Genomic DNA, 27,196 nt, shown 5'->3' with positions numbered 1-27,196 from the left:
GCTTGTCGCGCAACTCGATTAAAAATCTTCGACGACTCACAATTGGTGGCTTAGCAAGTCATGAATCAATGTGATGCGGTCAATGATAGTATGATAGCATACAAGGAAATGTATAACGAGCTAGAGAAGTTGTTTGACGGGTGCGAAGTAAATCACATCAGCAGGCTAAGCAATGATGAAGCCGATGTTCTTGCAAACACAGGGTCGCAGTGTCTCGCGATTCCACCAGGCGTGTTCTGGAAGGAGATAGCCGAGAGATCTACAAAGCCGAAGAAACCACAGAAGAAGGAGAAGGATAAGAAACCCTCGGGGGCTAAAATAGCAGCACTAGAAGAAGAAGAGGAACCGGGCGTAGTAATGATGGTACAAATTCCATGGATGCAAGCATACATATCATACATCCTACGAAAAGAAATACCCGACGATCCAGTTGAAGCAAGGCGAGTTATCTGACGTTCTAAAGCCTTTACTGTGGTCAAAGGGGGGTTATACAAACGAAGTATTTCGGGAGTGTTACAGAGGTGCGTCACACCCGAAGAAGGAAGGCTAATCCTGAAAGATGTACACGAAGGAATATGTGGTCATCATGCAAGCAGCCGAGCTATAGCAGCCAAGGTTTTCAGAGCAGGATTTTATTGGTTGACAGCAATCGAGGATGCGAAAGACATAGTTCGTACTTGCGACGCGTGCCAGAGATTCGCCGCAAAACCTCACTCCCCGGCAGCAGAATTGATGCCAATACCGTTGTCTTGGCCCTTTGCTAAGTGGGGTCTCGATATGGTGGGAAAATTACACAAAGCTTCGCCAGGAGGATACGAGTACATCCTCGTCGCTGTCGACAAATTCACGAAGTGGATAGAAGCAAAGCCGATAAATTCACCAGACGGAGCATCTGCTATCAAGTTCGTGAAAAGTATCCTCTTTCGGTTTGGAGTACCTCATAGCATCGTCACGGACAATGGTAGTAATTTCACATCCAAGGAATTCAAGGCATATTGTGCAGAGGTAGGCATCAAACTACACTTTGCATCAGTTGCGCACCCGCAGACCAATGGTCAAGTCGAGAAAGCCAATGGTATCATCTGCAATGGTATCAAGAAGCGCCTGCTTGCACCATTGGAAAAAGCTCGACATACTTGGCCAGAGGAGTTTCCCAGTGTGTTATGGAGTATTCGAACAACACCAAATACAGCGACACAGGAAACTCCGTTTTTCCTGGTCCATGGAGTTGAGGCAGTCCTGCCGATAGAAATAGAGCATGATTCTCCGAGAGTAACGGAATATGACGAAGAAGTTCCAAGAAAAGCACTGGAGGATGATGTCGATGCACTCGACGAAGCTCGAGACGAAGTGTTATCACGGGTTACTAAGTACCAGCAAGACCTGAAAAACTACCACAGTCGACGTTTGCGACCAAGATCCTTTCAGGTAGGCGACTTAGTTCTTCAGCTCAGACAAAAAAGCCATGAAAAACTCGAGCCGCCGTGGCTTGGCCCTTACATCATCACAGAAGTAATCGAAGGAGGAGCATACAGGATAAAGGACAAGAAGACAGGGGTTGTCGAGCCAAATCCTTGGAACGTGGCGCAGCTCAGGCGTTTTTACGCTTAAAGTCGAAATATAGTCCTCTTTGTAAACATACAATATACTGAATCGCCCGCGAGTTTTCAGACGCACTCTTTTCCTTTCAGGGCACCGAGTGGGGCTGAAAGGTTTTTAATGAGGCGGGCTCGCGGTGTTGCAATATAGTAAAAGATATTGGTGATATACATCTTTTTCGTTGACAGGCTCGGGGGCTCATAACCCGCGGTAACAAAATATATATGAACTCCCGCAAAATAGTAAATTCACCATGGTGTAAAAATAGTTCGAGCACCGGCTAAAGGCTCGGGGGCTTTGCAATATAGATTATATTTACAATTCACACAACCTCATCATCAAGAAAAATTCCACAAGGAACTTTCAGTTGCTACCTAGTATATCATCTATGTTTATACTTTCGTTGTTTGCAGCACCAGTTCTATGTTCAGCATAGCTACCTTTCACAAAGAATTCAGCATCCATCCGAAGCAGTTCGTCCATCATCTCTTCTGCTATAGGGGTTACAGTGTCGTTGATTTTGTCGATGTTCCTCTTCCGCTTTGCCTGCCTGGCCAGACACTTGGTGACAATTTGAGTCAGGTCTAAATTCGGGTAGCAGATCTGTATCATAATCATGGCAAATCTTGCCCCAGCAGATAGTTGAGCTCGCACAAATTCATGAATTCGAGGGGCATCTCGGAATCTCTCCATCAGAGCAGGAAGAGTTTCTGGTGTTTTGTTGCGTGGAAACATGGTACTATAAACTAAGGATAGTGTCCTTGTGCGAAGTCGAGAAAATCGCGGACTCGACCCGCGCGATCTTGAAATCCGACGATTTGGCGAGTACGCTCAGGTGTAACCTGAAATTAGAACCATGCTCCAGGGCAAGCTTGAGAAGCACATTGGTTCGGGCTTCAACACGCTGATCTTCGGCAGCAGTATCCAAAAAAGAACCTGTTTCAGCGGAAGCATCAGCGAAGAATAAAAGATAGTAAGAATAAAATACAGTATGACCAAGTTTTGCAAAGCGTACCCGTCATATCCAAGCTGGAGTCGTTCATCAGTTGAAGCATATAAATTTCTCGGGAAGCAGCTTCAGCAGCCTCAGCAACCGCAGTCTCCTTCAACGCTATGGCTTCTCGAGCTTGTTGAACAGCAAGTTTTTCCTTGTCCGGTGATCTTCGAGATTGTTCCATCATCACGAGAGCTTGCTTTTTCATCAACTGCAGTTGTTGACGGAGCTCGTCCAAGTCTTCATTTTGTGTAGCACTCGAAAAACCTCCAATAAACTCGACAGCGGAGGATCTTTTCGAGCAAGACGCAGCGGGCAAAGCAGCCGAGGAATGAGGCACCACGGTATAGTTGTCAAAAATCAACTGGAGAGAAATATTTCGATATCAATAACTCGGCAACATGGCTTTTCATTAATAAGGTCAGATATTTACATGGCTATTACAAAAGGAGGGTTCCTAGAGCACTAATGGGGCAGTTGTCGCCAAAGCTACTATGGCGACAGCATCAAAAGAGAAACAAAACAAAAGAAGAGACAAGGTGGTCTACTTGACCTCCGGCTTCGATGAACTAGGAGCGGGAGTTGGTTTGCATCCGAGGTAGGCGAGGATTTTCTTTGAGTTTGGCTTGGCAGCCTTAATCAAAGACTGCCACCTCTTCGTCTCCATTTTCTTCACATCGCCAACTTTCGCCCAGTCAATATCCTGTTGGTTGTCAGCAACCAAGGCGATGGTGCCTTCAACACCAACCTTCAAGCTCTCTTGTCGAAGACCGAGCCCAAGATCTTCTTGAGAACTGAAGCACTTGGCGAGAGCAGTAAAAGTCTCGGGTTCTTCTTTCTTCGTGAAGAAGTAGGGAAAAAGCCGCGACAGACCTGTTCTAGCGTCACCAAGGCCTTGGCGTGCCTCATCTCCATGAATCTCAAGGAGGGAAAGCGCGTCGAGAAGGCGATCACCTTCAGGATTTTCTAGATCATAATCTTGCTGCGTTTTCCCTAAATGAGCAAAAGGAAGCTTGTCAAAAAAGCGCGCCAGGAAAAATATGATGACTCGAAGAAATAGCAATGATCTGAGTACTTACTAACAAAACATCGACTCTGCGACTCCAAGCGAGTGAGGATTTCTTTTTCACGAGCAGACTGCTGAGCTATGTTTTCTCTTAAAGAAGTTTCCGCGTCGTGAAGTCTTTTTCGAAGATCTTCGACAGCGGCAGCATCTGATTCAGCTTTCTTGCGAGCTTTTTCGCTTTGCTCCAACTTAAGAGCAAGAGCATCAGCACGTTTGTTAGCTTCCGCAAGAGTGTCTGGCAAACCAAACGACAGTAAAATGTCATGACAAAAATAATGAAGGGGAGTCTATTCAGCAGAAGAGGCAGGAAAATAGTACCTTCAAGCTTCTTAGCATGGTCACGGTACCCGATGAATTGGGTACCGAGACGGATAAATTCGTTCATCAAAGGCTGGAAAGAAAATCAGAGAAAGAGAAATCAGTATAGGAAGCGAAAGTTCGACAGCAACAAGCAAAAACCACAGGAGCGAAAGTATTGAAATGTTCGGAACATAAAAGAAGGGAAAACTTACATCATCCATCGAAGGAGTCGCCGAACCACCAATCAACAGGGTAGGCTCCTTGACTGGCTCAACCCTAGCTCTCTTGGGTGAAGAGGCACGGGGGCTCGCAACTGGAGTCGGGTGCTCTGTATCTTGCTGAGGAGGCGAGGTTTCATCCCCATCAGGTTGAGCTTCAGAGACAACTAAAGTATGAGACCTACTCGTTCGAGCAGTCGCGTCAATAGGTGGATTTTCATCCTCGTCACCACTACAACAAATAAGGCGACAATATAAGAAACAACATAGACAAAATATCGGGAGCAAACAACAAAAATCAACAAGAACTTACGAGCTGACAAGGGCATCTTCATAAGGGTTGAAAGTTGTCCCTTCTTCATCGGGAACAACTTCTTCGGCAGGAGGTGCGCCGGCCTTGGAGGTGCCGGAACCGACAACTTCATCCCTTTTTCTCTTGTTCCTTAGAGAAATAGCTGAGGGAAGGGAGTGTGTCGATGCGGTGGCCTCGTATTCAACTTCTTTTTTAGAGGATGCCGCGGATTTTTGAGAACCCGCGATTTCACTCTCAGGGCGAGAAGTACCCTGGTTGTCGTCGGTGACAACAACCCTTTCTTCGACTTCCCCACCTTCAGGAAGAGGAGGAAGAGAAGCTAGAACTGGATGATTCTACAAGGACAAGGTATGTCGACAAGAAGTTACGCAAGGGATGTCAGCAAAATAGTAGCCGAAAAATATTTAAAAAGTCGAGAGGACAAAAAAATAGTTAAACAAAAATTACCTCAGGGAGGGCGTTGGTGCCACTATATGGCTCCACGCGGCAAGAGGATGGAATAGCATCTTTCTTGCTGAGCGACGAAATTCTTCGGATAAGCTTCTCCAAGTCCTTTACAGAAAGGTCTTTGGAGAGCCGGTCGGCATCTTCTTTGCCAGCATACATCCAAAGGGGATTTTTGCGAGCTTGTAGGCTGCACTCTAATCCTAAGGAAATACGCTGTGATTTGGATACCCGACAATTCCTTGCCACGGGTGTTTTGAAGCTCGTGGATACGGGACATCAGTGCCTCTGTCGCCGTTTTTTCTTCTTCGGTAGCTTCCGCGTCCCAGGATCGGCGGCGAAGAATTTTGGCACCTCCATCGAAAGGAGATATGTTGTACTCCACCGAATCGGAGCTTTCTTCGTGCACATAAAGCCATCTTTTGCGCCACCCTTGGACGAAGTCGGGGAATTTGACGTCAAAATACTCGACGTCAGGGCGAACGCAAATAACAACACCGCCTATGTTGTAGGCGATGTTGTGAGAACCGTTGCGGCGGAGGCAGAAGATACGCTTCCACAGAGCCCAATTAGGATGGACTCTGAGGAAGCACTTGCAGAGAGTAATGAAAATGGAGACATGGAGGATGGAATTGGGAGTCAGCTGATGCAGCTGCAACCCGTAAACAAAGAGAAGACCGCGGAGGAAATCGTGAATGGGGGTAGAAAGACCGCGGATAAGATGGTCAACGAAACTGACCCGATACTCGATAGGAGGCGATGGATAGCTTTCTTCGTTGGGGAAGCGCAGCGCATCCTTTTTCTTCATCAACCCGAGCTTCTTCATCAGGTTGAGATCTTGATTGGAAATCTTGGATCTCTCCCACTCCAGATCTTCCGCCGCCATCTTTGACTCAGGAGTGTTGTGCCTGGTGAGCCGTGCGCGTGGTGGCATCAACAATGGCGTAGGCGTGAAGTGCGAGTGTGGCTGAGCTCAGGAAGTGTTGGGCGCAATGGAGGATTTTTGGAGAGGAGAGCAGAGGTGCGGCGCAGGCGAAAGGATGAACGGAGGAAGAAGAAGACCTTATGTAGGGAATTGGCGAATCGGCGCACTGTTGGATGGAATAATTTTGAGATGGATGCTGTACACGTGGCTAAGGGGTAAAAGTGTATTTTGACTGTGAAGAAACGGAACAGGCGCTACAGTGCGTGCGCCAGAAAAAGCGGAGGACGTGTGTCCCCCACTTGCACGACGTGTCAAATTGATGAGGGTCGTGGGCCCGCAAGACAGAGAGAGCAGTGCTCGCGTCTTCCCGATACAGTGATCGTGGCTATCGTCAGTAATGATGTCACCTTGCCAAGAGAAAATCTCGGCTGAGAAGATTAATGAAATTGGTGACAGGAAAATACTATTGATTATCTCGAGAGCCTTTGATCAAATACAAGTTTTTGATCAAATGCTCAGGGGCTACATTGGAAAAAAGAAAAGCTCCAGTATGACAAAATATAAATGACGAAAGCCTATGATAAAACACAAGCATTTGTTCATAGCCTCGGGGGCTACTCCCATCGGGAGCGCTGGTCGCGCACCTGATAGAAATAAAAGATCGAGAAAGAATGACAATATAGTGACATAAGGCGTTAAAGTATTGAGCCTACAACCAAGTACAAGTCCTTGGTTGTAGCCTCGGGGGCTACTCCCATCGGAAACGATGTTCGCGTGCCCGATGAAATTATAAAAAGTATAGTGAGCATATTTTGAGTTATACAAATAACTCTACATATACTCCCATCGGGAGGACAAGATAAGTCATCCGTTGACTCAATAAAATGTGCTATTCCAACAGCCGAAAAAGCACTCGACAATATATTCTCAGAGCGCCAAAGCTGCGAATAATCTCTGAATGCCGCAAAATTCTGCGAAGGTAAGACCCCAGATCCGTTCTGAGAGGCGTCGCACCGTCTCTGACGTCAGTTTGCTACTTTTTCCGTATCAACAGATACGAAGAAAAATCCTAACGGACGCGTTAGGTACCCGATAAAACATGACTGGGACTCGACAGATGGTAAGACCTTAAGCGGCACCTGTCGAGTTAACACCAGTATCCCAAGATCATGTCCAGGGACATGATCTTGAAGTAGGTTTTTGCGGATTGCCACTAGAGCAGTTAATTAGTACCTGATCTGTCAGATGAACTAGCCCCAACTACCATTATCCCTGTACAATATATAATCGCGTATCCAAAGATATGTGATAAGCTTGGCGGAGTTATTGGATGATTATAAAGTTGGAGATTTTCCTTGATTCTTCGATTCGAGCAAAATCTCGGGGGCTACTGACATAGGCATCCCCAATGGGCCTGCCAAAGAGTACCGGGGTTTAGTGAAGGCCCACGAGTCGAAGATTATGAAGTTTGGAAGCCCAGATTAGTTGTATTAGGAAATATAGACTTGTAATTTTACGGGACGGGTTAGAAACCCTCCCGAACTCTGTAACTTGTGTATTACGAATCCCTCGGCTCCTCCTCCTATATAAGGGGGAGTCGAGGGACAAAGAAAGGATCGACTCATTGTTTCACGCAATCCTAGTTTTCATAATCGTCGAGTACTTTTCGGCTGAAACCTTCGAGATCTACTTGCCCTCTACTTCCGACTAAAACCCTAGTCTACAATACGTAGGCATTGATAAGTTAATCTCTTGTCAACCAGCGTATACCTCTTCTTCTCTAATATGCATGACCTCTCTCCTTTCTAAAATAGTATGCGTGTGAGGATGATTTTGTTTGAAGTTCCAATCATGTATCATATGACTCTCCAAAATAGATTTCATGTTCTATTCTAATTGACAGGTACCTCTCACTTTGTATCTTGATGTTACATACTCCAATCAATCTCCACTTTTACTTAACAAGCTGAGGTGGTCAATCTTGCAAGATCCATCTTGATGCCACATGCTCCAGTAAATTTCCACTTTGATTTCAACAAAGCTGAAGCGGTAAATCTTGCAAGATCTACTGCATACAATCCTCCATCCTGCTCATTGCATCGGGCCCTAGGGAAGCGGCTCCACCAGAGTACCTGACGGATTTTTTGCCTCGGCTCGATGTCCGTCTGTTTTTTTTTTTTGCAAAACACAGTACAATCAAAGACGCTCATACATACGCGCACACACTCACCCCTATGAATGCACACACGCACACCCTACCCCTATGAGCACCTCCAAGAGACTGCGTTGAAGAATTGATCCGGCGGGTCTTGAGATTGACGAAGTCACCACAGGCGCCTCGCTGTCAAAGGTACCTTTGTATGCGTTGGTTATGGTTGATACCCTTCTGAACTCCAAGAATACAGGTTCCTACGCCTCTGATCTGGAGGCTCGTTTTATTCACTTTTTTAGTAAGTTTAAACATTTCTGTACTACTCCTTCGTGGAGAGAGTGAGTAGATCCCTCGAGCTTCTTACTTGGGCTGGGCTATGGTCATGATAAAATGAATCAAAGTTTTCCTGTAGTCCAATCTTTCCCTATATTCTTTATTTTTCTATCGTTCTTGAAGTATAAGTTTATATTGCAGCCTTTTCCTATATATACTTTATTCAAGAAACCTTTGGTAATTTTATATTTTTACCATGCTTACATTCTCTTCCTCTTATATCTGTGTAATTAAATCAGGAATAATATTTTAATAACAAATAACATGCATGATTGACTATCAACATGTCAAAACCCATCTTGGGGATTCCAGTAATTTTCCAAATTATGTATCTCCCTCTCCTAGGTCTCTCCACCTTTCATGCTTGATGGCTAATACCAGCGGCACTTCTGAATTTTTAGTGGTTGTCTTAGCAGGTAAGACATCTTATGATCGTGTTCCATCGGCCAAGTACAATCCTAATGACTGCAACATTATTTGACCACTTTATTTGCATCATGATGCTTTCTGGAGAGACTTGCACTGAAGAGGATTTCATTATCTTCATGACATGTCATTTCGTACAATCTCTACTTCTCAGTGGTAAATAGTTATATATTTCTGGTGAAGACTGAAAGCCGGCGAAGCTAGATTTTTATTGCACCCATCAAAATGAAGGTGTGCCTAATTGGCTTTGGGCACGCATTTCTCAACGAATTTTCCTTCTCTATGTGTATACAGTGTAATTGGTCAACATGACCATAAAAGAGATACCAAATATACTTGAACTTCGGATAATATGTTACTAAGTTGAAGAGTTGGTCGATTCCACATTTTCTAAATAAATATTATAAGCACGTATTCATCTAAAGTAACATGGTGTTTCCTTTTTATTTTCATCCCTACATTACATTTCAGTTGGAATTTAAGATTTTCTAAACTCCAGGAGAAGTCAAAAAAAAATTCTTCTACACCAACTAATAGTTCCGCAACAACGTGCGGGATATCATCTACTTACTATCTATGTTTCTCCTCTAAACTATTGCCTTGCTCCATTTGCTTTTAAGGAGGATTTGCTGACTGGTGGACATCTCAAAAATAATGCAGTGAAGGGCTTCATAAAAAAAAAAGATTGATAATAATGACTATCTAGCAGTGTTGCAAATTATTGGTTTTCGTTGTGCTGAGTTGCATTGGATCATACAATGCAATATAGTAGTAGCATCATAATTTATACAGAAAAAACATATCAATATTTTTTTCCTTTATGCTTTGCATTCTTTTGTTTGTGCTCCTGTGCCGTGGTGGATGCGGAGCGTGATAGAAATATTAGTATGGTCCGAATTGTTATTCCACCATGGTAGTATGGGTCTCTTGAATGAGCCGGCATTTACCAAATCTGAGCGCAAATAAGCTGAAAAAAAAAAAAATTCACTTTGAGAAAACCAGGCCACCGCATCCTTTGTATAGGTTCATCCATTTTAGTTTGTATCTAGTCTATTTTAAAATAGCTAAACAGTTTTATGTTTGTGAACAGTGGGGGTATTTTCCTTGATATATACCATTGATTTGCCTAAATTCCTCGTCTCTTTCTCTGTTGAAGAGAGTTGAAAAGGTCAATGTTTTTACCGCATGCACAATGGATGTGACAAATATGTGCTAAAATCTCAGTTATAGCAGAATTGCCTCTAAATAATTCTATCAATCCTATTCACAGGCGGATCTACCACCCAGGGGCAGAGTCAGACTGACATCTATCCTGATGCACCCAAGTGCATTTTATATGGTACATGGTGATACACAATCCCATTTTTGTAGCGTTGCTACAAAGAAAATATTTTCTACCCTAATGCATGTGCATCATGCTGAGCAATGTAGCTATTCTCGTGCTACCGTCCTACAATTTGGGCAGCCGCCCGGTCTTCTCGACGCGCTACGCCGTGCATTATCTGACTTTGTAGATAAATTTTGTCTAAAAAAGCCATCTTAAGCATGTTCTTTCGGGCTTCTAAAAGTTTTTAAGTCTTCCACTGACCCCTATCATATGCATTTCATCGTGTCTTATTTTCAGGGCGCATGATTGATCTTTCCTGCTCCTCCTTTTTCTGCTTCAAAAACTTGAAAAAAAATCAGGTACCAAGTACAAAAATTCAACTCTACTGAAATGACGTTTTCTGTTTGAGTCAATGGCCCGATCAGCCGTGAGTGGCATAACATGAGCCCAACGACCCAGAGCAAAACAGAGCCGCAACAAAACCTAAAGGCCCAATCGGCCTAAAACCCCACCGCTCTCCTCCCCTCCCCCCTCCGCTCCAGCCCACAAAGTTCTTCTAGCCTCCCCTCGCCGCCGCAACCACACCCACCGCAGCGCCTCCGATCCCCTCCCACCCCGTCCCAGGACCTAATGGCGGCTGCGGCGAGGAACCTGGTGCTGCGGCACCTCCGCTTGGCCGCGGCCCCCGCGTCAGCGGCGTCCATCCGGCCGGCGGCGGCGCTGCAGGGGGCCCTGTCGGGCCGGCGGTGGATGTCGTCGGAGGACGCCAAGGGGTCCTTCCTCGACAAGGACGAAGTCACCGAGCGCACCATCAAGGTCGTCAAGGACTTCCCCAAGATCCAAGACCCGTCCAAGGTCGCCTCCCCTCTCTTGCCACTTGTTACATATAGGTGCGAATAACGCATTGCTTGGATCAAATCGCGAACTCAGATGCTCCGCCTTGCCTAGCGTTTCGCAGATCATTTCTGTTGGGAGAAATCGACATCGGTCGGTGTTGTTCGCTTGTTTGAAATGCTGATGCCGTCAGATAGATAGATAGATAGATCTCAGCTCATTAAGCAATCTGGCTTGGCTGCTTAGGCACTATTTGATCTCGGTGCATTAAGCTATCTAGCTTAGCTGCTTAGGCATTACTTCCGGCATGTGTATGACTGTATGTGGCTGTTTGTCTGGTTGTGATGACGGAAAGGAAAAATTGGCGCAGTTGTGGGGAGCCGTATGAATTATCACATGAGTAGTTTGACACCCTCGGTTACACGGGCATAATGCCTTTTTTTTCTTATTTGTGCATTATTGTGTGCAGCGTGCTTCTGTTGATCCACACGGATATTTTGTGGACTAGCTCATCACTCTTTTGGCTACCATAGTATGCCAGAAGCTGTTAGTTCTAAGGTTAAGTAAATGAATCTTTGACAGGATTAGCCAGCAAACTATATTAGCTGAAGCAAATTTGTAATTATTACCATTTCTCGCTTTAACAACTTGCTGGAGGACTGTTGGAATCACTGATGTCAGCTGGTTTCCAGATCTAGAACGTCTTCAGGAAATCTGATGAAAGTAATTGACTCACTACAACGTTAGACTTGAGTTGTGCAAAACTCCAGCTAGGCATCGGCAGGTATAGGAATTCTTTGCGCATAGTTTGCTTATGCCATCATTTTATGTTTTGTGCAAAGATTGCTTTATAGCTAGTCTTTTATGTGGCCTAAGTCAAGCTAGGTTATGTACAAGTGGGTGGTTTTCTGTAATCCTGAGCACTGCGTATTCATAGGCAACAATCTAGAAAGCGACAAAGCATCATCAGTTCATAGGCGATTCTATGAAAAAAATGTCTACACTGTGGTATGGCACAAAGTGCAAACAATGCCAATTGAAGCATATGTGCTATTTTCATTTTTATTTATCATAATGTCGTCCTGAACTATTTTGTACCATGAATGATCTAGTTTTAGAAGAAAACTTGCTAGTTTTTAGAATCTTCCTGTTGCTTAACTGCTGACTGGCATACTTTTGCTTGCCATTTGAATTTCTTACCTATTTAATTATCTGCACAATTGCCCATCTCTAGTCTACACTCTACAGCAGTCAAGCTAAGATATTACTGTTTCAATGCTTGTGTCGTGCTCTTTTGCAGTTTCAAACGTTCTCAGTTTTGCAGTGTTCAAAACCAGTAATCAGTCTCAGTTTTGCATTCTTCAAAGTAAGTAATCGTATCTCTTTACATTGTCCTACAGGTGAAACCAGATGCCCGCTTCAAGGATGATCTTGGCCTGGACAGTCTGGACGCGGTGGAGGTTGTGATGGCCTTGGAGGAGGAATTCTGTTTCGAGATACCTGACGATGAAGCTGACAAGATTGACTCCATTAAAGTTGCGGTGGACTTCATTGCCTCACACCCGAAAGCCAAATGAGCGAATGGATTCTGTGATATACTTGCTTAAGTTTTACTGCCATGACTTTGTGGTTAGATGAGAAACACTCCCTCTGCATGCTATCTGTTCCTGGGGTTCCTGCACTGTACGGATGCTAGTGTCCCATTTCGTACACCGTCTTCCCCAAAATAATATGTTTGGTTGTGAGAAAGAACTCGTTTTCTTATATGCAGTTTTTGTTAGCTGTTAAAGATCTATGTCCGGAATCTCCATACTTTTGTGTTTTGAGTTGTGATGATTACTACGTATGTTTTAATAGATCCTTGTGTAGCCACTGTGTGTTACGAAATGATTGGTTGCACAAGTCGTAACAGCATTCGCTGGTTTCATAAGTTGGAGAATTCTTGACGGTGTTGTGGTGTCCAGCTCATAAGACCAAGGACTGTTGATTTAGTGCGAACTATGGGCAGCTCGTGCTCGCACAGCTCCGTCTCGTTGGGCTCACGTCTGCATTGACAGTCTGCCGTTTCCCTAAATCCTCCACGCGAGGAAGTCCCTGGCATTTGATCCAAAACTGAGCAGCGAATCGAACAATGGTTTTTCAACTAGGGTAGCTAGCTGGGGTGCAACGTTTCACACATCATTGTTCACCAATGTTTTAACATGACAGAAACTGACATGACAAAATTTCTATGGATGTCGTGAAATGTAACTTTAATGGTCTGTCAATGTCAGCCACTTCATTTGCAATACCAGCACGTGCAAAAAAATACAATAACATATTAGATTTTCTTTTGTCCTTTTAAACACTACTGCATTCTCCGTATTTGAACTTTAGGAACCGCATGCCTCTGCCATCTCCTGCCTCGCATGATCAATAGGCCTCATGTTTATCTTTCTTTGCAAGCCTATTAGGACATGTACTGATGTACAATGGCAGAGAAGACATGCATTTTTTTACCTCGCCACATCAGCTAGAGAACGCATTAGATATAAGTCATAAATGCATTATCTTTTACAGCCATATCTAGCAATCAATATTAATAATTAAATTTTGGTAGGAAATTTATTGCTAAGGGAAGACATATGTGATACAATGGAGAAAATATTCTTCCCTTATTTCCTAAAAGATAATCCCTTAGCTAAGAAAAGACAGCCTTCTCTTTTCATTCTCTCTCCTCCAACTAAGTAAAAATTTAAAGTGGCATCTATAAGAGAAGAAGTGAAATCACTCCCATTGTACGTGCCCTTTAGTACGATCCAGCCGCGAGCTCGTCCTCAGCGGGAGCGTTGGAGCTGATCGGACCGGGTGTAAGCGTGGAAGGGACAAGTGGGCAGAGAAAAAACCCCATGCCAGATATTCATGCGTTGTTTCCAAAAAAAAAAAAAAAAAAAACACAAATCTCAAGGGACTGTCCAAAAAAATTTGGATTTTTTTTTATTAGTATCGTGTATATGGATAGTTGGCGTCTTGGCGAACGTCTCCATTGATTTGAGACCTTGGCTTACAAGATTTTGCTGGTACAGCTAGACAAGCAAAGTTGAACGTAGTGCCCAAGATCTGGACGATCCCGTTCGTTTGCACAAGTTCAGCAAAAGGTTTCAGATATACATACCATCTGTTGGACTTTGGACTGAAGAAGCACACATATAGTGACAAAAGATACGTTTCCAACTCGAAGCCACGTCCGGTGTTACGTTAATTTTTAGCCTAAATCATTACAAAACTTATGACTAATATATCAGCTACCCTCTTTACACTGCAAAAAAATATTTCTATATGTGATGGAACATTGCTAATACTTATTTACACAATGGCTACCATGAGCAGGCTAACATCCAAGGCAACAGTAACATCTGAAGGAGTAGCAGCCATAATTGGCTTATTACAACCACACTGAAGCCTTGTCCTCCAAATAATCAAGGATGCGCGTTGCAGTCGCGCAGTTCCCAGGCTTCTGAAAAGAAGCTGTATGATACATACTTATTGAACTGGGCAACACCTTCAGCAGATCCAGAGAAACCTCCTCTGGTGATTATAACTGTGACATTTCTGATGCTCATACTCCCACAATAAATTAACGAGTCTTGCCATTTTGAATATTCTATTCTCATCTGGTCAGTTCAGTCAATCAACTAGGCTGTATGAATCTGATCTTGCGACTCTTCTGCATCATGGTAGTCATGAGACATGCTGGTCTCAGCTGCATCTACAGCTTTCTCAACATCAGATGCAGCGACGGGTTCGTTATCTTCACCCGTGCTTCTTGCCAGCCTCTTTGATCTTTTAGGCCTCTGAGAAGCAATATCTTCATCTTCGGCAGGACCACTCTCAGGGATATCGTTCTCCGTGAGAGCCTTGACATCACTATCATTGTCCTGTGACTTCAGAGATTTCTTGTGCGAACTCTTTTTCTGCAAATATATTAGCAGTTAAATGAGTGAAGTTTACAAATACCAAGGCTGAGAACAAACAGAAGAAAAACATGACTAGTTTATCATAATTGATTTGTACACATTTTATTATCCATGAATTCTCAGTTACCTACTACAATTGCTGTAATGACACATGAGTAAATCTCAAATGCAGCAGTCATCTCACATTCAAGGCTCTTTGAACATGACTCGTAAAAGCATCAAGTGGGATAAAAACACACGCAGGCAAGATGCTAAAACTGACGACCAGGATAACTCCTTTGAATTATCTCCTTATGTATACCGTGCACTATTAGTTCACATGTGGACTAAAATGCAAGTCAAACACAATCAGTTAAGCATAAAATTAAATCAACAAGCTTATATTACAAGAGCTAACGAAGTTCTATATGGATGTTAATCTATTCTGCGAAACTATATAAACACTTGCTCTTCCACACCCGCTTAAATCGGAATTCAAGCTTGCATACTAAGTAATTTCTCAACTATTTTTTATAGATATGAGTGCTTAAGAAATCACAGACTAATATATAGCAAAAGAACACTTAAGGTCGCTATCCCGAGGGGGTGATTTTCTCCAATCACAGAGAAAGAACAAACTCAGTTATTCATGTGCATTTTCCATACATACCTTTTTGCTGGTTGTGTTATCTTGTTCTACAGAATCAGCAGTCGGATCATCCAAATCTTCAAGCATCAAATCTCCTTCTTTGTCAACCTTGATGGCCTTTGCTCGCCTCTTCTTTAGCCGATCCTTCGCCTAAAAGGGTAAATGCAAATAAGCAGGAATATTCTTGCCACACTTTGCCACAAGTCAAACAAAATTAGTTGTAAACACTCCATATGAACTCAAACAATTCAGAAAAAATGTTTCAGTCTAAATTGTAAAAGCGCAGGGTCTGGCCGATCTGTACCAGTTACCGAATGCTTGCAAGATAAGATAAGAGTCCCTAAACAAAATTCAATGTCAAACTAATAACCAAGAAATCGTCAGTTTTAACTTTTAAGAGCAGGATAGAACCTTGGCACTTGTTATGACACTCTTCCTAAGTCCCCCGAATTCGACAATGACAATGGCATATGGTATAATTTCTCAACAGAACTAATTTGGAATAGGCAGAATCAGCAATGCAAGACATAAATCAGTAACTCGGACCAAAACAACATGGCAAGCATCATGTTCATGGTGGAAATGTCTTTCCCTGTAAGCTAAAGAAAACGAAAACCAGCCAAAATTCCAATTTACAACTTGCTTGGGAAAAAGGCTTTGATGTTGTTGTTGTTGTTGTTTTAGCCAATGAAAATGATATAATGTCCCTCTGTTTGTATTTACATGAAATATTAGCTGTGGGCCATAGGATTAGGGATCTGGTCAGAACAATCAACCATATTAGTTACTTCAAAATTTGCTTGTGTTGAGTAAAATGTGCATCTTTAATGCAAGTAGTATACCATCAACAAACATCTTTGATGCAAGTAATATACCATCAACTATATAGCATATGCCCTTGTAGGTCAAATGATGCATGCATGCACAGCAAACACAACCCACACTATCAATAACTTCTGATAAAGAGAAGAGCGAATTATCAAATGCAACAGAAAAAATACCTGAAGTTGTAAAACATCGTCTATTCCTGAATAAGAACTAATGTAGCAAAGCCTAAAACGTCCTCTACTTATGAATTGGGAGAGTACTTACCTGCATTGATATTTCTTTCAATTTGTGTGCGATCTGTGTATCGTCAAGAAGTAATGAAACTACATCCTCTTGTCTCATCAGATGATCATCCTGGACTTGTTTCCCTTTCATGACCAACTCTTGCACTGCATTTTTCTGCTTCGCTCTTTGCAATATTTTCTCCTCAATAGTGTCTTTGCATATAAGTCTATACACAGTTACCTACAATTCCAAGTTTGAAATAATATATAAGAAACTGAGCTGCTACAAAATAATTTCGCGTGTTGGTGCGATTTGGAAATTAAGACCAGTGTGCAAATCAAGCAGTGTGAAAATCGAACAGTTAACTCTTTTTTTCTGTTAAAAGAACAGTTAACAGATATGAGCTGAAGGACTGTGCTTTTGAACAAAAAATTAAACTGGTTATCATACAAGGTTTAGCAAAGAAAATAAACACAAGAAAAATATAATGGACAATACAAGTTAATACTAAGTTGGCAAGAAACCATGAAAAGAATGGCTTAGTCTCCAGTTTTATCCAGCATAACCGTGGAGTTATATCTATAGTATTAAAAACAGGATTGTGAACCAGTTTGAGTTTGTAACTTCTAGGGAGTTTTCAGTCAACCAAAAAATCCTAGACATCAATGACGGTGAGAATAGCAGCATGACCAATATAACTAGAAACAGAGTCACCCCTATGCCAATTCTCAATTAATCCGTAATGCTTATTACTATAAAAGCACATGCAAGAAATGAGAACGCTTCTTACTGAAAGAATCCATGCAAGAAATGAAAAGGCTTTGTACTACAAAAGTCCATGCAAGAAATGAAAGTGCTCCTGCCTGGCTGTAGAACCTAGTGATGCCCTAATAAAGAATCAGCAGCTACACAGTGATAGCAGATCATCTTCTCTCGCAAATGATCAGATTCGTTTACAAACAAGTATTCACTTGTCATAGTGCTGAACAGTCACAGACTAAATAAATACAATGAATCTAGACTTGGAAGGATTGAAGCAAAAATATGGGGATTAAATAATTTATTTCCTGTATCTTCATATTTCAGAATGTAGTACCAACATTGGTACCAAAGGAATAACATGGAAACAATCAAAATCATAAGCAGTTTTAGTGTGAACCATGAACAAGATTGGCAACTCTAGCCTGAGAATCTTGTATTTGTATAACAACAAATTCACATATTTACAAATATTATAGTGCTAAAAGTGCAATTGGTCAACCAAGGAAATGGCAAATGAAAACTTACAAAATTCACTAAGTGATACTAAAAACGATGAAATAGTGGTCAAGGAAACCATGGCTAGAGAATAGCGTATAACAGAGGTTTCACTTACCTCCTTCGTCTGACCAAGCCTGTGCGTTCTATCCATTGCCTGCTGGTCTTGAGTCGGATTCCAGTCAATTTCATAAAATATAACCGTATCAGCAGCGGTCAAATTAATTCCTAGCCCCCCTGCTCTTGTGCTTAGCAAGAAAACAAATATATCATTCCTGCAGACAACAAAACTCAGCTTAAGTCATGTTCAAAGAGCCTTATCGTCTTATTGTAATTAGTTACATCCTACCAACTAAATGCCTACCTGTTTTGAAAGTTTCGGACCATGTCACGACGATCAGAAATTGCAGAAGAACCATCAAGTCTGGAATACTTGAATTTTCTGAAATTCATGTAGTCCTGAAAAAATGCAGAATTAGTAAACGATTCACACTTCTGTGCACAAACTCAACCCGTTTTGAATGAGCAGTTCACAGATACAACTCATTGAAGTATGGTAGGCCCTTCCACAATTCATTTCAATCAATACTATTTAGTTCCTTCATAAAGTTCACAGGGCCAGTGAAAAAATAACGGAACCTACAATGCTCCTAAGGTTTCTGAAACCCAACACTCAGTATACTTTGCATCATGGTATGCAATTACCGCATATTAATGTTTTTAAAAAGGCATCCATAACTGGAAAATATCATCATTTTAGTGGGATCCAAGTATCCAACATAGCATAAACTTAAACTATATTAAAGATAAACAATTGTAGAAAATCAGCACAGATCTATAGAATAAACTAAACTGTGATGGTACAAACACGTTTCAGCAAAATAAGTTTCGCCAACATTTCCCTGCACATCTATGTACATCACAAGACTAAAAATCAATTTTTGGAAAATATTTTTTATTTTCAGTTCTCCTCACAAAGACGTAGGTTTTAACTATCCGAAGCAAAATATGAACTTTTTTTCCTAAAGTACCTCAAGGATGTCCAACATTTTAGTCATCTGAGCAAATAAGAGCACACGGTGATTTTCAGCTCGGAGTTGCCGTAGTAGTTTATCTAAGGTGTGGAGCTTTCCAGAATCCTGTCATCAAGCATTTCATGTCAGTAACAAGGAGTCAGCCAAATATGTGAAACAAAACAAAAATAAACAAAGATTGCATAATAATCATGGTATAAGTTTCAATAAAAATCCTGCAAGTAGTTAAACAGCTCATAAAGCTAACAATATCCACATTGATTTAAATCATACGTACAAAAAGATGATGAAATTGTGCAGCTGAAGGTACAAGAAAAAGGGGTGGACTTACTGTAAGCATTTTAGCTGGATCAAAATTACTCATAGGTGGAGATGACCCAAATATCCTGTATGGTAGCTGCAGTATCGGCTCAGGGATGGGCGAAACAGAACATACTTCTTGGATCATAGGATTGGGAGCATTCGGTTCTCTAGGACCATTGAACTCAGAAGTGCGAGCAAATCCCAAGAACAGCTTCTTGATCCAGGGATCATGCATCTCATCGGTTAACTTGTAGGCAAAATTTCTATCTGAACACCTGACATTTATCTGGAAGAAGAGGAAAGCAGGTTAATCAACATGACAGTAGTTGTGAGTCAACAAATGCATAGACCAAATATACATCTCCGGCACTAAATGAAAGTTCTAGAATGTGAGACTAAAGCAAAGATTACTGAACACTAAAAGATGCCGTGATGCAGCACACGTGCCAAATCAACATCAACGCAGGCAAAACAAATAAGCTTACCGGCGGTGCTCTAGCTGGTGGAATAAAACCATATGTTGAACGAAGAAGCCGTATGTTCGAGACAAGCCTATCATGATGAGAAAGAACTAGTGCTTCACATGGGTTATCACTCAGGCCTATCTCAGCCTTTGTTCTGAGCAAACTGGAGTCTGCCCTTTTAGGTGAAAGCAACAATCTAGTAACAGCACGGACTTTTGTGGCATCATTCTGACTGAGCTGGAGATCAGGACCTTCTGAATCAAGGAACAGATCCACAATTTCATCGACATCCCTCTTGCAATGTGTTGCTGAGAATGCTAGTCTCTCAAATAATGAACACGTGGCCAAAAGGAAGCTTCAACTGGGGACAGATTCGTTAAGCGTGTAAATCCAAATGCACCAGATAGCAGAACAGGCTTGTCTGATGAAGTTGATTCTGGGAATGCCGACTTATGGATATTGCTCGGCAAAAATATATTGAACAGCCTGTTGAAATATCCACTCTGGAAGCCACAGCCATGCATGGGCATTTCCCTGTTACAGATGATTCCTTCGTAAACCAACTTTGGAATCTGTGGAGATTGAGAAAGAAGCCCATTACTAGAGTGTCTGTGCTCAAGAAAGAGATATTGTAAACCATATGATCAACTAAAACCAAAAACAGCTAAGAACGACAGGTTGTACCTCAAACATTATTGGATTCCTCTTGCCTGCATAATGTATATCTTGCAATTCCCCAAATGGGGGAGGAAGAAGAGAATTTGGGATCTCCGCAAAGTTAAAGTAATAGCTTCCCTCGTTGCGCTCAAACAGCTCAGGGTGATTGCAGACCTAAAAGTTACATGGAGCGCATTACTGAGAAAATCCTATGAGGAAAGAAACTTACACTACATAATTTTCAGTATGGACCTCAAAGAGATTAAATGAAATTTAAGCAGCAGAAAGAACTGTACCTTCCGTAGCTGCATGACAATATTCATCAGGCTAAGCAGCTTTTTATCATTTAGATTGCCACGTCTTCCGTCAAGCAACTCATTAAGAGAGATTTTGTTCTTTATAGCTTGATAGAAGACTTGCTGACGAGAACTCAATCTGCAGTGCACAATTTCTTCTTTCTTTTTTGTCATTTCTGCAATGACATCAATCTTAACCCGGCGGAGCATAAACGGCTTCAATATAGCATGCTGTGGATATAAACAACATGTCACAATCTTAAGAAACAGCAACATTGTACGCAACTTTGCCCAAACGAAAATAAAATGCAGAAATACAGAACAACATGTTTCTTAACATCTAATGTCAAGTTTTATGAACAAGCATTAGACTCAGGCAAGCACTTAGATGCACTAAACTGTAGCATTCACTAAATATAGAAGTATCTTACCAGTCGACTAAGCTGATGTTCATTCAAGGTCCCTCCATGTTCAGCATGGCCCTCGATACTGGCAAGGGAAAGAAACATAAGCAATAGAGAAAACTACTAAAAATAAAGAGGCTGTAATTTCTAAAGGAGAACATTACCCTTTTGAGAACCACTCATTGAACTGTTCATGGCTATCAAACAAAGTGGGCATGATAAAATGGAGAAGTGCCCATAACTCAGCCATGTTGTTCTGAATCGGTGTCCCAGTAAGAAGCAAACGATTTCTACAGTTAAAGCTCAGCAAAGTCTTCCAGCGCTGACTGCAGTAGAGAGCAATATGTAACTTCTTGTCAAGCAAGGGCCACAAAATAAGCCAAAAAAATGAAGGAAAATCATGTGCTATGAAATTCTGAATTCAAACAAAATACTGCAACATGCAAGGGCACGCGAAATCACCTGCTTGAACTTTTAATAGCCTGGGCCTCATCCAGTACCATGTACTGCCACTTAACACGTCTCAAAAGCTTCTCTTCATTCACAAGTATCTGATAATTTGTAATGAGAATGTGGAAGCTAGCATCTCTATGGACGAAAAGAACAAATGACACATGATTAGTTACATGACCATATTATAGAGAAAAAACAGTGTATGAAGAACCTCAGACTGAGAGTTTACCTCCGATAAAGACGCTTGGGGTTGATGTTCTTCCGAAGAACCATCCTTTCCGGACCCCAATATGGGAGTATCTTAAGATCAGGGCAGAATCTGATCACCTCTTCAGCCCAGTTATTCACAACAGATGCAGGAGCAACCACCAGGAAGGGTCCCCATATGTTCTTGTCCTGGATGAGATGCCAATGTCATAGCAAATGCTTGTCATGCACTATTTATAACTACTATAAATTACATAACATGTGATGTCTACAAAAGGAAGAAACCAAAAACAAGAGATAAATATAATCACAAACCTCAGCCAAGTGGGATAAGAATGCCATAGCCTGAACAGTTTTGCCAAGGCCCATCTCATCAGCAAGAATGCCATTTAACCCCTGCAGAAAATCCAAAATGTGTGTTATGATCCAATGATGGCAGTTCATCACGAGTGACCGAAATACATTAGCCCTATGATAGTATACCTGTTCATAACAATTGACCAGCCACTGCAAGCCCTTTAACTGATATTCTTTTAATACACCTTTAAACAACTCCGGGGTCTGCACAGATGACTGCTCAGGCATTGTTGAGCTGAAAACAACATAGGCTCCAAGCAATCAGTTTTAGATAATAATACTCCTGTTCTATCATGCTTGCTTGCAATGAACAAAACAAATTTTCAAGAGAACTTACGGGTGTAAGAGATCAATCTTGCTAGGCTCAGCTGAATCGTCAGTTGGAATACCAGAATCTGCAGATTGGCTAAGCTTCACAATTTCACTGTCAAAAGCATTTGTCATCCTTTTTTGTTGGGATACGGCATGCTGAGCAGCTCTTAAAGCTTCTCTCTTCAGTTCGGCTTCCTCGGGATCTTCGTCCTCGTCACCCTCAGGGACAGATCCCTCATCAGGCAGTGCTGATTCACCAGCCTTATTTTGCATAAAGTGACTATAGAGCTCAGTTTGGGATATCAGAAAGTTGAGCCTCTGCTGCTGTCTTTTTGCTTCGCGTAGTTCCTCTTCTCTCTTCAACGCTTCAGCTGCATCCCTTTCCTCTTTTTTCCTCAACTCATACTATGAAACAGGCACAAAGAATTGAGTGTCATAATCTTTTAATAATGGACTTGAGATACTAGTGCTTATGTAGAGTGCAATGACCCAAGGGATGTAAGAAATGGCTGTAGTATAATCAACTCATATAGTTTGAGAATGTGAAATAGATATAGCATTAAAACATTAAAGCTTTTGAGACAAATACCTGCTCCTTGTCTACTCGTTTCCAAAATATCAGCATATCCCTAGCAAGCTTCCTTGTACGGATTGGAGCACTTCTCATCAGTTTCAGTGACCTGCTTACTTTGAGCTTCACCTGGATGTTGAACAGAAATTGACTAAAGCTTCAGAATACTACATGTGGTTCAGCAAGAACGTAAACTAGAGCACAGTGAAATGATACAATGCTGTAAGGCAACAATAGACAAATGCAATACCTCCCGTTGACAATTCTCAGAGAAGCGTTTAGCATCCATTTGTCGTTTCTTCAGCAAAGCAGCAAAATTTCTGTGATGCTTTGGAATGTTTCTGGCAATAATTTGCCAGCGTTTCAAAAAACTTGCCAAGTCTTCTTTCGCAATTTCAGAATGTTCCTTTTTCACTATTTGCTTCTTTGGCAAGCTACGTTCGATAATCTGCATCGATATCGTATAATTGCTAAGTACAGAAATACAACAGCATGAAACCAAAATTTTAATAACTGAAACTAACCTCATATGTATCTCCTTTTTCCAAGACTTTAACATAATGAACCTGCAAACTGCCAGATTCTGAAATAATAGACCTCCGTATCCTGCCTGCTGATCCTTCTGGAATTGCAAAGGGGTCCTCGGTTACTTGAAGAGAAAATTTCTGTATCTTTACCCTTTCCTGGAGTGATTCGTGTTGCGGCTGAGGTTCGGCTAATCCACCACGATTAGTAGCCTCAAACTTACGGTCAGTGCCAAGCATTGCTGATAGGGTGCGCAGATCTAGCGGGCCATTCAAGAAATGCTCCTCGACACGTAAATCAGAAAAAACAGGCAGATTCAGGGAAGCTGCCAACTTATCATAACCCTCTGGAATTAAGTAGCTTACATTATCCCCCATATCCAAATAGGAAGAGTCAAGTGAAGCTACAATCTTATTAAAACCACCATATGCACCAATACATCCTGCCCCATTAAACTCAGGTGCGGCAACATCCTTGAAATCACTCCTGTATTTCACAGCTCTAGTATGGTCACTTTTGTGTTTTATTATTTGGCGGACGTCTGCCCGAGGATCCGAACCAAAAACACCCTCCTTAGCCTTTGACCTTCTGTACTTCTGAACATGCTCACTCAACATTGTACGGTAGTGCTCCTCGGTTACTTGATTGCTGTAGGCATCTGCTTCCTCATCATCGCTAGCAACACCAAGATGCCTTTTTCGCTTCCGATGCAGCCCATGAGAAGCATCACTGATACCATTGTACGGATCTGACAACGAAGCTTGACCTTAAAGGAAAGTTGGGTAAGCAAAAAGACACAAGTAAGCATAAGAAATACAACAGAAGTGATAAAAATGACCTTACCTTGGCTACTCGTGCTCCCGTTTGGGCTACTATTCGCATAGCGATCGAGATCTTCCGGCAAAGGGACCTTAAAGTTCAGCAGTGGCTACAACAGTAGGTCCATTAAAAACCCATATTAGAATTGCAGATAAATAGAACTCAACAAAACCACAACAATGTATGAACAAAAACAAGTTGCCTGCTTCGCTATTAGAAAACAAAAGGTACATGATATGACTATTTATATTTTGCAAACTAAATGCTTGCCGAAGGCCAATACATAATCAATAGCATAGATGCGCATAGATGAAAAAAAAAAAACAGATGACAACCATACCACTATATAGAACTACTGAAGACAACAAACATGTAAGCTAAAATACACACATAAAGTAACAGATCATGATATGATCGTCTGTTGCAATCTCAAAAAAACTTAAGACTAACAAACTGCATGAACGTTGAAGCATAATAATCGAAACTGCAGCATAAGCTAAGGTTAGTACAGCAACTAGCAAGAGATCATGGCTAAGGATAATTCGGAGACCCCAGCAACTTCAAAATTTTAACCGTAAATTGAACATAGCGGATGTATGCGATTTTATTGAAACACTATCCTCCTAGTGTATGAGATATTCCTCCATCCGAAAATAAGTGACTCAACAACGGATCCCAAAATAAGTGACCCAGCTTTGTCTAGATACGGATGTATCTAGAAGTACTTAGATACATCCGTATCTCGACAAAGCTGGGTCACTTATTTTGGGACGGAGGTAGTACTAGACAATTGGCAAGGCATTAGCAGCACAAGTAATAGGTGATGGCAAGACAAGTGGTGAATAGGAAAACAGTAGCACAAAGCATCAGCCAGTATGCACGATTGTAACAAGACAACATCAGCAAACGATCTGCATTAGTCTCCCAACTAACGAGGCTCGAGCCCGGAACAGGAACCGGCAAGCTCCGACCAAACTACGGCCGAACTGCACCTGCAAAACTACGGACAAACGCCCCTCCAGAACGAATTCCCCTAGCCCAGTGACAATGAACCCCAGAACCCATCCCCATACCCCATCACGCGGGCCCCAGGTACGCAACGCCTACCACGCGCGCGCAGAATCCTCCAGGCAAGCGAGGAGAGACGTAGGAAGCGAGCAAGTACCTCGAGGTTGAAGAGGTTGGAGTAGGAGAACCCGCTGCCGTTGGCGCCGCCGCGCGGGGCCGGGCGGCGCGGGTCCATGGCGAAACCCTAGCGCCCCCGCGCGTGGAGGGACAACGCTCCGGGGGGGCGGCGTGGGAGCCGGCGAGCGCGCGGGGACGGCGGCGTGGACGGCCCGCGACGGCGGAGGAGTCGGCGCGATTAGGGTTAGGGTTTGCGGACGGGGGGAGGCGAGAGGCGGAGGAGGGGGGGAGGCGGTGGGTTGTGATGTGGTGGGGGGAGGGGGAGTAGTAGTAGAAGGCATGGCTTGGCCGAAGGGGAAGAGAGAGAAAGAAACAAAGGGTGGGCGAGGAGAAGAGAGGGGGGAGCAAGGAAAGCGAAACGGAGGGAGGTTTTCGGGGTTTCGAGTAGAAAACCAACGCCTGGTTGATCATCGTGCACGGCTACCAGCGCTTCGATTCGGCCACAGGTTTTCATTTTTTTTCCCTTTAGGTTTTCCTCTTTTGTCCGACGATATATTCAGCCTTTTTCCATAGTTCATGTGTCTTATGGCATCTTCAATGGGACGATGCAGCGTCCGTTTGACAACCATATATCATATATGTTGCAAATATGTGGAAATTCATTCATGTAAATAAATGATAAAGTTCATGTATGCTATGCATAATATACATGAACTTTGTACTTTATTAACATATATTTCCACATACTTTGCAACATATATGATGATAATATCATGTTTTACATTGATATATGGGGATTTACCAATGATCCCCTTTATTTGAGTTATAACTTTGAGGAACAGGAAAATCCTGTTTTATATATTTTTCAATTTCAGAGACCTATACAAAGTTAAATTGAACTAGGATTTCTGGAGGGTCATTTTTTTATTGGAAGAAGCATCATGGCCTTTTGGATCACACTTGGAGAGGCCTGAGGCCCAAAAGAGAGGTGGTGGCGCGGCCACCCTGCTAGGATGGGCCACCCAACCTCTTTCGATCATCGACCATCCAATCCACTTAATTCTTTCACAAACCGGCGTATTTTAACCTAAATATCACTATATATATGACCCCCGAGGGTTCTCTGGAGGAGAGCGCCGTAAAAACACAGAAAACGAAAACGAAGGCTGCAACATAGAAGATTGGAGAGGGAAACTCCGCCGAAGCCGTTACTGGAGGGATCTCCACCTTCTCCAACGTCTTCCTCATCATCACCATGATCAAGAGGGAGTATTCCACCTCTAGACTACGGGTTTGCGACATTAGCTTGAACTATTTCTCTCATGTTCTTCATAGTTCTTAGTGTCATATGAGCTGCCCAACATGATTATGGTCATATATATGTAATCCCTATGTGGTGGATCTTTATTCTATGATATATGCTGCTATGAGATTTGACTCTACTTTGTGTAAGATGTATTGATAGATGCATATTATGTACCACATTCTTAAATATTCGTTCTGATCCAACTTGTATGCAAGAACGTGTGTGGGATGATATGTGTGTTAGATGGAATAGCATGGTTTTAGTGATTGGATATTGACAACAAATTCATGATCTATTATGTCTTTGTATTTTTGTTTTGCCATCTCACTAGGGATAAAGTGAATGCATGTGTTATGTTCGTCACGTGATAAAAGTGATGATCTTGTTTGTTCAAGGTAACATATTTGATATTCAAACATCATGTCAAAATACTTATGGCTATACTCTATTAATTCTTAATACAAGATTGCTTGAAGTTTTTCCTGTCTTGTGGAGTATATGAAAAATATGTTGCATCATCTCTATGTTAGGACATGAT

At 42.2% G+C, this 27,196-nt stretch overlaps 2 protein-coding genes across 2 annotated transcripts; one reads left to right on the top strand and one right to left on the bottom strand.

Moving 5' to 3' along the window:
- Positions 1–10,712: 10,712 nt before the first annotated feature.
- LOC124698347 (acyl carrier protein 2, mitochondrial-like) lies at positions 10,713–12,732 on the top strand. Its single transcript, XM_047230833.1, has 2 exons — positions 10,713–10,952; positions 12,332–12,732. The coding sequence occupies exons 1-2, from the start codon at positions 10,728–10,730 to the stop codon at positions 12,506–12,508; spliced, it is 402 nt and encodes a 133-aa protein (XP_047086789.1). The 5' UTR covers positions 10,713–10,727; the 3' UTR covers positions 12,509–12,732.
- Positions 12,733–14,120: 1,388 nt separating this feature from the next.
- Positions 14,121–25,477, bottom strand: LOC124702440 (chromatin-remodeling ATPase INO80-like). The gene is given in 23 exon segments (XM_047234581.1): positions 14,121–14,884; positions 15,537–15,665; positions 16,608–16,808; positions 17,944–18,100; positions 18,190–18,284; positions 18,857–18,964; positions 19,191–19,448; positions 19,648–19,976; positions 19,979–20,198; positions 20,311–20,457; positions 20,580–20,810; positions 21,011–21,068; positions 21,148–21,309; positions 21,446–21,571; positions 21,666–21,832; positions 21,959–22,039; positions 22,127–22,235; positions 22,338–22,717; positions 22,902–23,012; positions 23,134–23,331; positions 23,408–24,174; positions 24,252–24,336; positions 25,393–25,477. Coding segments are annotated over 23 exon segments (4,476 nt in total). The 5' UTR covers positions 25,471–25,477; the 3' UTR covers positions 14,121–14,605.
- Positions 25,478–27,196: the final 1,719 nt, after the last annotated feature.

Source organism: Lolium rigidum, chromosome 3, assembly GCF_022539505.1.
Source record: "Lolium rigidum isolate FL_2022 chromosome 3, APGP_CSIRO_Lrig_0.1, whole genome shotgun sequence".
NCBI classification, from domain to species: domain Eukaryota; kingdom Viridiplantae; phylum Streptophyta; class Magnoliopsida; order Poales; family Poaceae; genus Lolium; species Lolium rigidum.
This window is presented reverse-complemented; position numbering and strand designations above follow the sequence as displayed.

Bases quoted from the DNA above. Each gene is read 5' to 3' on its own strand.
- LOC124698347 (XM_047230833.1), top strand. From the start codon at position 10,728: ATGGCGGCTGCGGCGAGGAACCTGGTGCTGCGGCACCTCCGCTTGGCC. The intron at 10,953-12,331 runs GTCGCCTCCCCT...ATTGTCCTACAG, and splicing joins AGATCCAAGACCCGTCCAAG to GTGAAACCAGATGCCCGCTT.